The 13,297-nt window shown below is 43.9% G+C and overlaps 1 protein-coding gene across 1 annotated transcript in view; it reads left to right on the top strand.

The window, feature by feature from the left end:
• Positions 1-13,297, top strand: part of mcf2l2 (MCF.2 cell line derived transforming sequence-like 2) — a 334,271-nt gene that overhangs the window by 251,190 nt on the left and 69,784 nt on the right. Inside the window, exons 20-25 of the mRNA XM_078207045.1 lie at positions 1,174-1,266; positions 6,112-6,237; positions 6,665-6,886; positions 8,921-9,013; positions 10,818-10,896; positions 11,494-11,560. Coding sequence (XP_078063171.1) covers positions 1,174-1,266; positions 6,112-6,237; positions 6,665-6,886; positions 8,921-9,013; positions 10,818-10,896; positions 11,494-11,560 — 680 coding nt within the window. The remainder of the gene's footprint in view (positions 1-1,173; positions 1,267-6,111; positions 6,238-6,664; positions 6,887-8,920; positions 9,014-10,817; positions 10,897-11,493; positions 11,561-13,297) is intronic.

Below are 13,297 nucleotides of genomic sequence, written 5' to 3'. Positions count from 1 at the left end.
TTCTACAGCACTTGCTGGACTTAGACAGAGGACACTGTGCTACCCAGTTCTGTGTCCAATGGAATTGGAAGATCCCAGAAGAAATGGGCAGTATTATTGGGTTGGGAAAATCATCCCAGGTAGTGACAATGCGTCCAGTATTGCCGTTGACAGGAAGATCTATTATGGCATTGTATAGACATGGATCATTTAAAATACATACAACGGGAATATGGCATTGAGATAGAGGATCCACTACGATTGTATTGAATGACAGAGCAGGATTGAAAGGCCAAATGGCCTATACCTGTTCTTATTTTCTATGTTTTCATGTTAGGTAATTGCCATGAGATCTCTAAGATCCCAAGATCCCAGAGATTCCAATGTTAAATCAGATACATGTGGGTAGATTTTCCAGTCCCATCCACCATGGGATCATCGCATTGAAGGTCCGTTAACCTTGGGGCAGGAATCTCCCGTCTTGGGGCGGGGGAGACTGTAAAACCCCACCCATAGTGGTTACAGTGGTTACAAAAATGAAACGTTAACATGATTAAATACTGATCATAAAGGACATTAATGACCAGATGAGTTTTTAGGGAAGTCTGGTAGTTACATGGCCACCAATACTGATACTTTTTATTCCATATTTATTTAATTAACTATATTTAAATCCTGCAGCTATCATAGTGGGATTTGAATCATTTTCTCTGGATTACTAACCCAGTAACAATATGCTACCATTCCTTTCTCGTAAGACAAGGATAATTCCAGAGTCCCTCCTTCCATCAACAACTACCTATTACATACAACTTCCCCATACTTTTCACCATTAGCTCAAGGACTAAGTCTCATAGGAACTTCTCATAGTTGCCAAACCCTTGGAAGCTTGAACGTTTAAACCTCTTTCCACTCCGTTTGCACATTCCTTCTCTAAGTTGTGTTTCTAGTTCCATCTGGCTCTTCCTCTGTATACATTGTTGTTTCACAGTAAGAGAATTAACAACACTGGGTTAAAGTCCAACAGGTTTATTTGGTAGCAAATACCATTAGCTTTCGGAGCGCTGCCCCTTCGTCAGATGGAGTGGAAATTGTCTGTGCATGTGAAAGAGCTGGGACACTATTTAATACAATAGCATTTCCTTAATGGTTGCTAAGTTCCAAAGTTTTATTTATTTTTTGTTTGTTTTTCAGGAGTGCCAACGAAAATTGGATCACAAACTGTCATTGGATGCCTATCTATTGAAGCCTGTCCAAAGGATTACGAAGTATCAACTCCTCCTAAAGGTAATCAGGATTCTTGACAAAGATTTGCAGTTTCAATGGCTGAAGATTAACAGAGACAAAAGACATTGCACTACATTTTGGAGTGTTTTAATACTACAGGCACCATGCCTCTGATTTTGATAGAAATCATATTGAATGGCAGAGCAGGCTTTGATAAAAATGTGTACATAAGCTTGGTCAAAGAGGTAGGTTTTAATGGCCTTCTTAAAGGCAAAAAGCGAGGCAGAAAGGCAGAGAAGTTTAGGGCGGAAATTCCAGTGCTTAGGTCTTACTCAGCCAATGGTGATGCATTTATTATGGGAATGACTAAGAGGCCAGAATTATAGGGGCGCAATCTTTCAAAAGATTGTGAGATTGGAGGAAGTCATAGAGATAGAGAGGGGTAAGGCCAATGAGAGATTTGAAAGCAAGAATGAACATTTAAACACAGGGCAAGCACAGGAATGATGAGCAGTCAGGATTTGTTGCAAGTTGGTACACAGGCTGCAGAGTCTTGGATCACATCAAGTTCACAGAGGGTAGAACATTGGAGACTAATAAGGAACTATGTTAGAATAATCACATCTGATGAGACTCTTAGTAGCGGAGTACGTAAGAATTGAATAGTGTGAAGTTACAGAAGTATAAATAGACGACTTTAGTAATGGAAATGATCTGTGGTCAGAAGCTCATTTTGTACCTACATATAGAACTATATAAAGGCTACAAAGAGTCTGGGTCAGCCTGTGACAGGATAGGCTCAGTGGCTGGAGAGCAATGTTTGTGGTGTGAAGAGAGGACAATGGTTTTACTCTACAAAATATTTAATGGGAGGAAATTTTTACTTATCCAATACTGAATGTCAGACAAACAATCTGACAATTTAGAGATAGTGGAAGGATCAAGAGTGGTGGAGGATCGAGTGTCACCAAAGTATTCAAGGCAACTGACGTGTTTTCAGATGGTATTGATGAGGGACAGATGAGATAGGAGGGGGCCAAGGATAGACCCTTGGGCTGCACCAGAGGTGATAATACAAGAATAGGAAGAGAAGCTATTGTAGATGTTTCTTTGGCTACAATTTAATAGATAAAAATATAAACAGGAAGATGATGTAGTCAACAACTTGGGCGGCACGGTAGCACAGTGGTTAGCACTGCTGCTTCACAGCTCCAGGGTCCCGGGTTCGATTCCCGGCTTGGGTCACTGTCTGTGTGGAGTTTGCGCATTCTCCTCGTGTCTGCGTGGGTTTCCTCCGGGTGCTCCGGTTTCCTCCCACAGTCCAAAGATGTGCGGGTTAGGTTGATGGGCCAGGTTAAAAAAAAAATTGCCCCTTAGAGTCCTGAGATGCGTAGGTTAGAGGGATTAGCGGATAAATATGTGGGGGTAGGGCCTGGGTGGGATTGTGGTCGGTGCAGACTCGATGGGCCGAATGGCCTCCTTCTGCACTGTAGGGTTTCTATGATTTCTATGAACCATGTCAAATAGATTGAGAAGGAAGAAGGCGGATAGTTTACCTTTATCACAGTCACATTGGATTCCAATTGTGATTTTGATAATAGAGTCATAAGCCCTGATTTTACCGGCACACCCGTCCTGAAATCGGGGGCGAGGCTTGCAGAACAGCATTCTCCATTGGCCTCAGGTGCGATCTTATGAGCCTCGGGCGGGCCTGCCTGTAAAATTCCGGCCATAGGGCCATAGGTGGTTACAGCATGGAAACAGGCCCTTCGGCCCAACTTGTTCATGCCGCCCTTTTTTTTAGTGACTAAGCTAGTCCCAATTGCCCGCGTTTGGCCCATATCCCTCTACACCCATCTTACCCATGTAACTGTTTAAATGCTTTTTAAAATACAAAATTGTACCCGCCTCTACTACTACCTCTAGCAGCTCGTTCCAAACACTCACCACCCTCTGCGTGAAAAAATTGCCCCTCTGGACCCTTTTGTATCTCTTCCCTATCTCTTTAAACCTATGCCTTCTAGTTTTAGACTCCCCTACCTTTGGGAAAAGATGTTGACTAGCTATCTATCCAAGAATTGTTTCAGTACTGTGGGGGAGTGAAAACCTGACGGGGGGGATCAAGCATGGAGTTCTGAGAAACATAGGCACAAATTTGAAAGGCAAAAACATATTCAAGGATTTTGGAGAGGAAGAAAAGTTGATTTTTCAAGGGGAACAAGGGTTGGTGGCAGAAGCATCTAATTAAATATTCTCAGTCTTAGTGACAAGAAATCCATGAGCTCCTCGCAAGTAGTGAGGGAAGGAGGAGACAGAGTGGAGGGACTGAACAAGATGGTTGACAGTAGAGAAAATACATGGGGAGTTCATTTGCATTCTGAACTGATTCTGCAGCATTTCCCCACAAGAGCAGGACCCAATAGTGTTCCTTGTGGTACAGCCAGATCCAGCACCAATTGACTAAACTGTTATTCACTTTATCCATTCAAGATTGCCTGCCTTGGAGTTAATGGAGCAGAGATGGGGGCTGCACCAGGGGCAATGAGCAGGGTGACACAGAGTAATAGTTTAAATGGAACGCAGGACATTGAGAGTGTGATTTTGTAGTCTGGTAGCTGCAGAAATGGTATGGTGAATGAAGGGCCAAAGGTCAGACAATTGCGATTTTGAAAGTGCGGTTGTAAGTGAAGTGGGAGAGATTTTTTTCTAGGATAGACACACAAAGGAGTAGGTTTGGGAAGGGGAAGTAGGGCATTGGTGGTGAATATAAAGATGTAATCGGAGATGGTCTTATCTGTGAATGATAATGTGGGTGTAGTGAGGTCACAGGAGATGACAAGTCATAGCAGGCAGCCATGAATACGAGCTGGGAAACCTGGGCGACGGGAGAGATTAAGGGAGGAGAGAAGAACAATAGAGCATTTTAGAATTATAGATTAGAATCTCTACAGTGCAAAAGGAGGCCAGTTGGCCCATCAAGTCTGCACCGACCACAATTCCACCCAGGCCCTATTCCCGTAACCCCACATATTTACCCTGCTAATCCCCCTGATACTAGGGTCAATTTAGCATGGCCAATCAACCTAACCCACACATCTTTGGACTGTGGGAGGAAATTGAAGCACCCAGAAGAAACCCAGGCAGACATGGGGAGAATGTGCAAACTCCACAGAGACAGTGACTTGAGGCTGGAATTGAGCCTGGGTCTCTGGCGCTGTGAGGCAGCAGTGCTAACCACTGTGCCACCATGCTGCCATGCCATTCAGAGAAAAATAAACGTGAAGAGGTGGAGATTTAAATCATTGAGGATGAGAAGTCACAAGCTGAGGGACGAAAGAAATGAAGAGTTTGGTGTGAAAATTGGCATAGTACTAGGTTGGACAGTAGAGAACAAAGATATTGAATGAGAAGCAAACGGGATAGAATGAGGTGAGATGCCTAAAGGAGGAGAAAATATCAAAGCGCTAAGGAGACAGATGAAGGTGTAATTTAGTTATAAGAGCCACACCAACATTATGATGGTTTGGGCAAAACAGATGATGAAAGATAAGTGAAGTTTATTTATTAGTCACAAGTAAGGCTTATATTCACACTGCAATGAAGTTACTGTGAAATTCCCCTGGCTGCCACACTCCAACGCCTGTTCGGGTCAATGCACCTAACCAGCACGTCTTTCAGAACGTGGGAGGAAACTGCAGCACCCGGAGGAAACCCACACAGACATGGGGAGAACGTGCAAACTCCACACAGACAGTGACCCAAACCAGGAATCGAACCCAGGTACCTGGCACTGTGAAGCAGTGGTGCTAACCACTGTGCCGCACTTATGCAGCCTATTGAAGATATAGCTAGGTGGGAAGGATTCAGCTGCAGGGAAGGTTTCACCACCCGTCAGCCAGGTTTCCTTCGAGCCCATGATGTTGCTGCAAATCTTCACCAAAAGCTCAAGTAGCAGCAGCTGCCTGTTTAATGCAATGCTGTTCCAAACCTGTTACATTATTTGATCATCTGGACAAAAACGAATGCTGGTGATTGGAGGAGTGTGGAAGGAGTGATATTGTGAATGGATTGAATTATTGGTGAACACAAGCAAGTAAGAAAAATCACTGAATAAATAATTTGAAAAGGCAGACTGGATTTTTAAAAATCACTCTATAACTCTGTTTACACCGAAAAATGGGTGGTAGCACAATGAAAATGGAACAACCGTGATCGAGAATTCTCGATTGGACTTGAATCTAGCAGTTAGCTAGTGCTGCTGTCAAAGAGAGATGTGAGTATCATTCATCTGTGCAAATAGGCATCAAGACACTTCGTATCTCTGATGTCATCTTCGTCTATGCCTACTTCTCGTTCCTGAACCATTTCACCAACCGTGGTTAATGCAATTTGGGGAGCAGCGATACTTAAACTAATCCTCAGCTATCGTCAGGTAACACTGGAAGGAAATTTTGAAGACATTTTTCTTCTCAGTTGCTTGTGGGTTTTCCCCGTAAACACTTATAGTTTCTGCTGTAGATTCTGCATTCGCATTTCCTCTGATTCTATGGTTTTACTTCCCTATATCGGAATGAAACATTCACCAGCATTGAAATTACTGCTGCAAACCTCTGACCAACGCCTGCAACACCCGATTTCCTACCTTTGCTTTGACAAGCTCTCTAATCAGACTGTATTTTGTGTTGGCACCTCACTGACTACACGATAATGTGGGTTAATCATGAAAAGTATACAGATTGCTCTCTGAATTCTCCAGGCACCTACCACGCACTATCTGTTCACCACTTATCCGTTTATTGCATGAATACGGAAATTGTTCTCATAAAATATGAATAAAGCAAATTAATTTCCAGATAGATGACGTGTTATGACTGCCTAGTAACATAAAGTGATTATTCCTACTAGGAGATGCTAAAGTGCAGTAAAAACTCGGAAGGCACTGCAGAGTTAGAGGAAGCACTGGAGACGATGATTAGTATAATTAAATCAGTGAATGACTCCATGCATCAAATTGCTATCACTGGGTTTGAGGTAAGAGCACAATGTGATATCTAACCCACTCTGTTTCTGCGATTAATTGTGACTTATAGCATAGTACTAGGGTGTTCCATTGTGATATCACTTCATGTTTATTTGTGAAGCTGAGCAGTTAACACTGTGACAGATGCTGAGAATCTGAAATAAAAACAGATAAAACTGGAAGTACTCAGCAGATTTACAGATGTTGTCAGGCCCTCCTAAGTGTTTCCAGCATTTCCTGTTTTGAAATTCATTAGTAAAGGTTCTATCCATTTGCACTGCCAATCAGGCAAGAACTCTGATCAGTAGCTTCTCTAGAAACTGAAAAATGCTGATTTTAATTTGGCCCTAATACAATAGAATACCTCAGGTTATCTTGCAACCCCGGTCGGTGGTGAATTAACTTTGCTTCAAGTTTGGAAATGTATTACTTTTACAGGGAAACCTAAACGACCTTGGGAAGCTCTTGATGCAAGGATCTTTCAATGTGTGGACAGATCATAAGAAGGTTCACAGCAAGGTCAAAGACTTGGCACGGTTCAAGCCAATGCAAAGACACCTTTTCCTTTACACAAAATTGCTGCTACTCTGCAAGAAACGAGAGGAAAATGCGGATGGACATGAGAAATCTCCCTCATACAGCTTTAAGCATTCATTGAAGGTACGTAATGCCATCAGCAGTATAAAAAGAAAGACTTGCTGCTATAGCTGCTTTCAAATCATCAGCTTGTCTCAAAAGTTTGTTACAACCAATGAAGTATTTGTGAAGGGTAGTTGCTATGGTAATGAAAGAAACACAGCAGCCAATTTGTGCACAGCTCTCACAAACACTAATGAGGTAATGACTAGATATCTGTTTAATGAGGAAGCAGTCAATGTCCAAATGCAGCAAGATCTAGACAATATTCAGGCTTGGGCTGATAAGTAACATTCGCATTAAATGCCAGGCAATGACCATCTCCAACAAGAGAGAATCTAACCATCTCCACTTGACATCCATTGACCAAGGCTGAAGCCCCAAACATCAACATTTGGGGATGACCATTGACCAGAAAGTGAACTGGACCAGCCACATGAATACTATGGCTACAAGGGCAGATCAGCAGGTCTAGGGATTCAGCAGTGAGTAGCTCAACATCTGACACCCCAAAACCTGTCCACAGTCTACAAGGAGTGTGATGGAATACTCTCCACTTGCCTGGGTGAATATAGTTCCAACAGCTCTCAAGAAGCTCCATCCAGGACAAAGCAGCCAATTGATTGACACCCTTTCTACCACGTTAAACATTCATGCCTTCCATTGTCACCACATAGTGGCGACAGTGTGCACTATTTACAAGATGCGCTGCAGCAGCTCACCAAGTCTCCTTCAACAACAGCTTCCAAACCCACGACCTCTACCACCTAGAAAGACAAGGGCAACAGATGCATGGGAACACCACCACAAACCATCTCCCCTCCACACACGATCCTGACTTGGAACTATCTCGCTGTTCCTTCACTGTCGCTGGGTCAAAATCCTGAAACACCTTCCCTCACAGCACAATGGATGTATCTACATCAAATAGATTGTAGCGGTTCACCACCATCTCTCAAAAGCAGTTAGGAATGGGTAATTAACATTGGCTTAGCCAGAAAAACCCAAATCCCGTCAACAAATATATTTTAAAAAGGAGTTGAATCAGAAATAAATATTGGCCGGGACACCAGGAATAACTCCCCTGCTCTTCATTAAAATAGTATCATCCGGTTTTCCATGTCCATCGGAGACAGCAGTTAGGACCTCAGCTTAACATCTTGTCCTTTATTAAAGGTTTTAAATGTAAGCTGTTACAAAAGAAAGCAGGGGTGGGATTCTCGCAAAAAAATTCCAAGTGTCGAATTTGCGTAAAAACTGGAGTAAATGCCGCTGTTTTTTTCAGCAGGAGTTTTAAAATGAGTCTCCCACACTCTGTGCACTGTAGAGTGCACTAGCGTGATTCACTCCAGGAACCAGGCCAATTCCCCTGGAGAGGCCAGCAGCATAGCGCTGAGCAGGCCACTGTGTATATTAATACATGTGACAATAATAAACCAAATCAAATCAAATCAAAGTCAGCGCTGAGATCAGCACATGCGCAGTGGCCCCTGTCTTCCGGCCTCCCGATTGCTGGCCAGCTCAATCGCTGGTCAGCCCCGTGACCCCTACATCACCGGCCGTGCGACACCTACCCCCCCCCCTCCCCCATGGTCTGATTGCTGGTCCCCCTAACATGCCCGACCGCTGGCCTCCCTCCCTCCCTCCCCCACCAATCCCAACTGCAGAGTGGCAGCGGGATTCCCCCCCCACCCCCACTGTTCTCCCCCCTCAAGAGGCCCAGCCCCCCTATCAGGCCCTCTCCCCCTTTAGGCCCTGCCCTGTTGGCACTGCCCCATGCCCAATGGGCATTGGCACTTTACCCCTTGGGCAGTGCCAGAGGGCCAGGCTTGGCAGTGCCAAGCTGGCAGTGCCCAGGGGTACCCCCAGTGCCCGATCCCCAGGAGACCCTTCACTCCAGCAGTGTGGGGAGCTGTTGTAAACCCCGCTGGAGTGAACCACTCCTGCCAGGGGGAGGAGCGGAGAGGCTAGTGGGCCCGGAGATTTCAGTCCCGGGTCCGTTAATTGTACCACAGTTTACCAGCTCTGTAACTAACAATGTGAATGCTGTGCTTTCAGATGAGCGCTGTTGGTATCACAGAAAATGTAAAGGGAGACATTAAGAAATTTGAAATCTGGTACAACGGCAGAGAGGAAGTGTACATTATTCAGGTAAACGATGCTGAAAACTGGACATAGTTTTATTACTGAAAGTATCAACTTTACAGCTGATTTTAGTTCCTGGAGAGAGTTGTATAGTTGGGGCTGAGTACCTCCACACCAGAGGCCCGACATATGATCCAAGGCATTTTTTGATTAAGTCCTTATTGGTCTACTTACCAAACCTGATGGGAAGTGTCAGCTGGCAGATAGGCGAAAGTGGAATCTCGGTTGTCAGGAGGGCACTGATAGGGGCACAGTGGAATGGACCCCAACTGCCGGGTAAGTGGCTGGCGGCACAGGAGTGGTGGATGAGGGCATTGGGACTAAGGGTGAGGGATGGCCCAAGACTTACTTCCAGGTTCAGAGGAGCACTCGTGCTCTATCTGCAGCGGGGGACAACTTTTTTTTAAGATTGTTCACTTTTCAGGCTCTGGTTCCTCTCGCCAGAGGTTAGCCTGGTGAGGAAGCCATGATTGCTTCCCTGCACAAGCCTCAGGTCAAAATTGCAGTCAAGCTTCAGTTGTAGCATCAGATCTGCACATTTAAGGGACCAAGGGTGTCTCTCTCGCGTGAAGGTTAAAATTGTAATACATGGGAGCACAATTAGTGGGGGTACATTCCCTGCCAACTTTATCAGTGGCGGGTAGGGGTGCCAGCCCTCCAGGGTTGGTCTGGAGTCTCCAGGAATTGAAGACCAATTTCCAGGATGCTGTGTGCAATCCTGGAGAAAAATCATTGGGACATTTAAAAAGATTAAATTCTCAGGTATCAAACTATTTAAACAAAATTGAAAAGCAATATTCGTGCGTCATTGAATTGGGTATTGAGCCTTTTTGCTTTCCAGTTGGTGTTGGAAGGCAGTGGGTCACAAGGATGAATGTGTTAGCCAACTAATGGCTGGAACGTTATGTATATGTTAAGTGATAAATATCCAGGCATACATTTACACAATTGGTAATCCTAGTGGTGGGAACCCTGGATACAGGAAACCTTGCCATCTGAAAAATCCTGGCTATGAAGAGTGTTTCTCTCACAGCAGAAGCTTCCTGATCTGCTGAGTATTTCCTGCATTTTCTGTTTATTGTTCTAATCATGGGCTCCAGTGTACTTCCATGCTAAATGTTCACAAATAACAGAGAGTAGTGGCTCCCTTCATCTGGGCCAGTTACTAACATTGTATCTGGATGCTAGGTGCACACTGTGACTTATAGTACCCAACATTGCTAGGATCCAAAAGCTGTGCAATGTGTTATCTAATTTGAAGATCATAGATCATAGAGATCATAGAATCCTACAGTGCAGAAGGAGGCCATTCAGCTCATCGAGTCTGCAGCGACCACAATCCCACCTGGCCCTATCCCCATAACCCCATGCATTTACCCTAGCTAGCCTCTGACACTAAGGGGCAATTTAACAATCCACCTAACCCACACATCTTTGGACTGTGGGAGGAAACCGGAGAACATGGAGGAAGCCCACGCAGACACGGGGAGAATGTGCAAACTCCACACAGACAGTGACCCAAGCCGGGAATCGAATCCGGGTCCCTGGTGCTGTGAGGCAGCAGTGCTAACCACTGTGCCGCGCAATGTCTGCCAATATTAGGGAGCCTGTCCCCGTTCCTTTTGAGGGAAGTGGCTAGGGGGAAGGTGCAGGAAAATGGCTCCCCAGATGATTTCTACCCCATCTACTGGAGTTTCAACATGAAACTGACTGGACACAGGTGGAAAACCTTGCCTATTTTTAGGTCATTTGTTCTATGTTGTAATGTTCTACTTTTTCATTTAATTTGAAAATGATCACCTAATTACAGGCATCATCTGTAGAACTGAAGAACCTTTGGGTTTCTGAAATCCGGAAAGTACTGACAGGACAACTGCAAGCTTACAGAGGTAAATGGAAGCACAAATTAAGGTTTGAATATATAACTAGGAATGGACTGTCTGTATTTTTCTCTATAACATTAACCTCCATTCCCATCCTTGTATTCATCCATCTAATTTTAATGGTGTCAATGGATACTGGCATTAACTGCTTTAATTGGAGGCCCATTCCATTTGTGGGGATTACAGTTCCCTGGTGCGTTCTCCATGGAAACCTCTCTACCAGTCAGAGTCAACTAATCAATCAGAACTCCTTTATCATGCAGGATAAATTGTCGTCTTCATTTGAAATTCTTGAGATTCTGTCCTGATGAGTAGAAGACACAAAGCTTCGACAACGTGTTTAATTTTTTCAGCAATGCAGGGAGACGTGCACATCCCTGACAAATTCCACATAGTTCTAGCAACCATTAATTTAAATGGACAAAAAAATCAGATGCCCTCCCTGTTAGATGTGTGCTTCCCGACTGATTTACTGTGCCCAAGTGTGCCAGGTGCAAGAACAGGAAAATCTGCCTGAAAATCCAACAATGGATAACTTAAAGATCCCAAGAAGAATTATCTAACTCTGTATAATAATTATTTTCTTTCTCACTTGTATGACAGAAGCAAGCCAACTAAACCAGAGGATACAGGAACATGTTTTCCAAGCTCCACTGAATACACCCAACAGGTAGAGTAATATCTGCTCATTCTTGGTAACTAACCATTACAGCATCTTGCTTGACTCAATCATGAGAGATTTCCAAGCTTGATCTTTTCTGATCAGTGATATTAATTACAAGAACATCGTCACAGCTAGTATGTAGAAGTCATTAGAATTGAAAATACATTATCAGTTTTGATAAAATCCTAAAACTTAAATTCAAACAATGCCAATAATCATTTTATTCTTCATTCATTCATGGGACTTTGGCGTCGCTGGCTAGCCAGCATTTATTGCCCATCCCTAGTTGTCCTTGAACTGATTGGCTTGCTAGGCCATCTCATGTAGTTGAGATTCAACCACATTGCTGTGGCCCTGGAGTAGGCCAGACCAGGTAAGGACGGCAGATTTCCTTCCCTAAAAGACATTAATGAACCAGATGGGTTTTTCTGACAATCAACAATGGTTTCATGGTCATCAGTAGATTCTTAATTCAAGATGTTTTTTATGGACTTCAAATTCCACCATCTGCCATGGCAGGATTTGAACCCAGGACCCCAGAACATTAGCTGAGTTTCTGGATTAATAGTCTAGCGATAATACCACTAAGCCATCAGCTCCCTGAGGAATCTTTCTTCAGAAACCCTTCACCAATTTTCTGTGAAGAGAATCTAGAATAGATTACACAGCCACCTTTTAATTTGCTTAAACTCATTGGTATAGTCATACTGGGGAGGTGATGGCCAAGTAGTATTATCTCTAAACTATTAATCCAGAAATTCAGCTAATGTTCTGGGGACCCAGCTTCGAATCCCACCACTGCAGATGGTGGAATTTGAATTCAATAAAAAATACCTGGAATTAAGAATCTACTGATGACCATGAAACCATTGTCGGAAAAACCCATCTGGCTCACTGACCATATCACCATGTTGAGGACTCAACTCCACCCTGCCTTCCTCTGACTGTTTCTCTCAATCAAGGATTTTCATGACTTTCTTCGGCATTTTGTCCCAAAACTTAACCAGAAATCAGACATAGTATGGAGTTTTCACTCCAGGACTATGTAATTATGGGCTGTGCATCAAGATTAATGAAAGGATTAAAAGATGACTAGTGCCAGAGCCCATAGAAACACAACCATTCCTGCACTCACATGACTTGACTCAACACCCCCATACCTCATTCCTAATATTTACCAATACAAGTATAAATCCCTTACAACTCCCTTTGTTTTCCTAACACAAGTTCAATCTCCACTATGACAAGTTATGGAATTGAATTTAGTTATTTGCTAATTGATTGGTTAGCATTAGAAATGATTACCAGGCAAGTTACTGAATTATCATTAAAAGGACTCAACCAGTTCACACATTGATACCTGGGAGAGATTGACTATCCTCCCCACTTCTGGTCAAACGTGTGACTCTAGCCCCAGTTAGGGACGCACGGTGTCACAGTGGTTAGCATTGCTGTCTCACAGTGCCAGGGGCCTGGGTTTGATTCCCGGCTTGGGTCACTGTCTGTGCGGAGTCTGCAGGTTCTTCCCATGTCTGCATGGATTTCCTCCGGGTGCTCCAGTTTCCCCCACAGTCTGAAAGACGCGCTGGTTAGGTGCATTGGCCATGCTAAATTCTCCCCCAATGTACCCGAACAAGCACTGGAGTGTGGCGGCCAGGCAATTTTCACTGTAATTCCATTGTAGTGTTAATGTAAGCCTACTTTGTGACTAATAACCTTTAATAAACTTAGACTATGTGGCTG

Source organism: Mustelus asterias, chromosome 3, assembly GCF_964213995.1.
Source record: "Mustelus asterias chromosome 3, sMusAst1.hap1.1, whole genome shotgun sequence".
In the NCBI taxonomy this organism is placed as follows: domain Eukaryota; kingdom Metazoa; phylum Chordata; class Chondrichthyes; order Carcharhiniformes; family Triakidae; genus Mustelus; species Mustelus asterias.
This window is presented reverse-complemented; position numbering and strand designations above follow the sequence as displayed.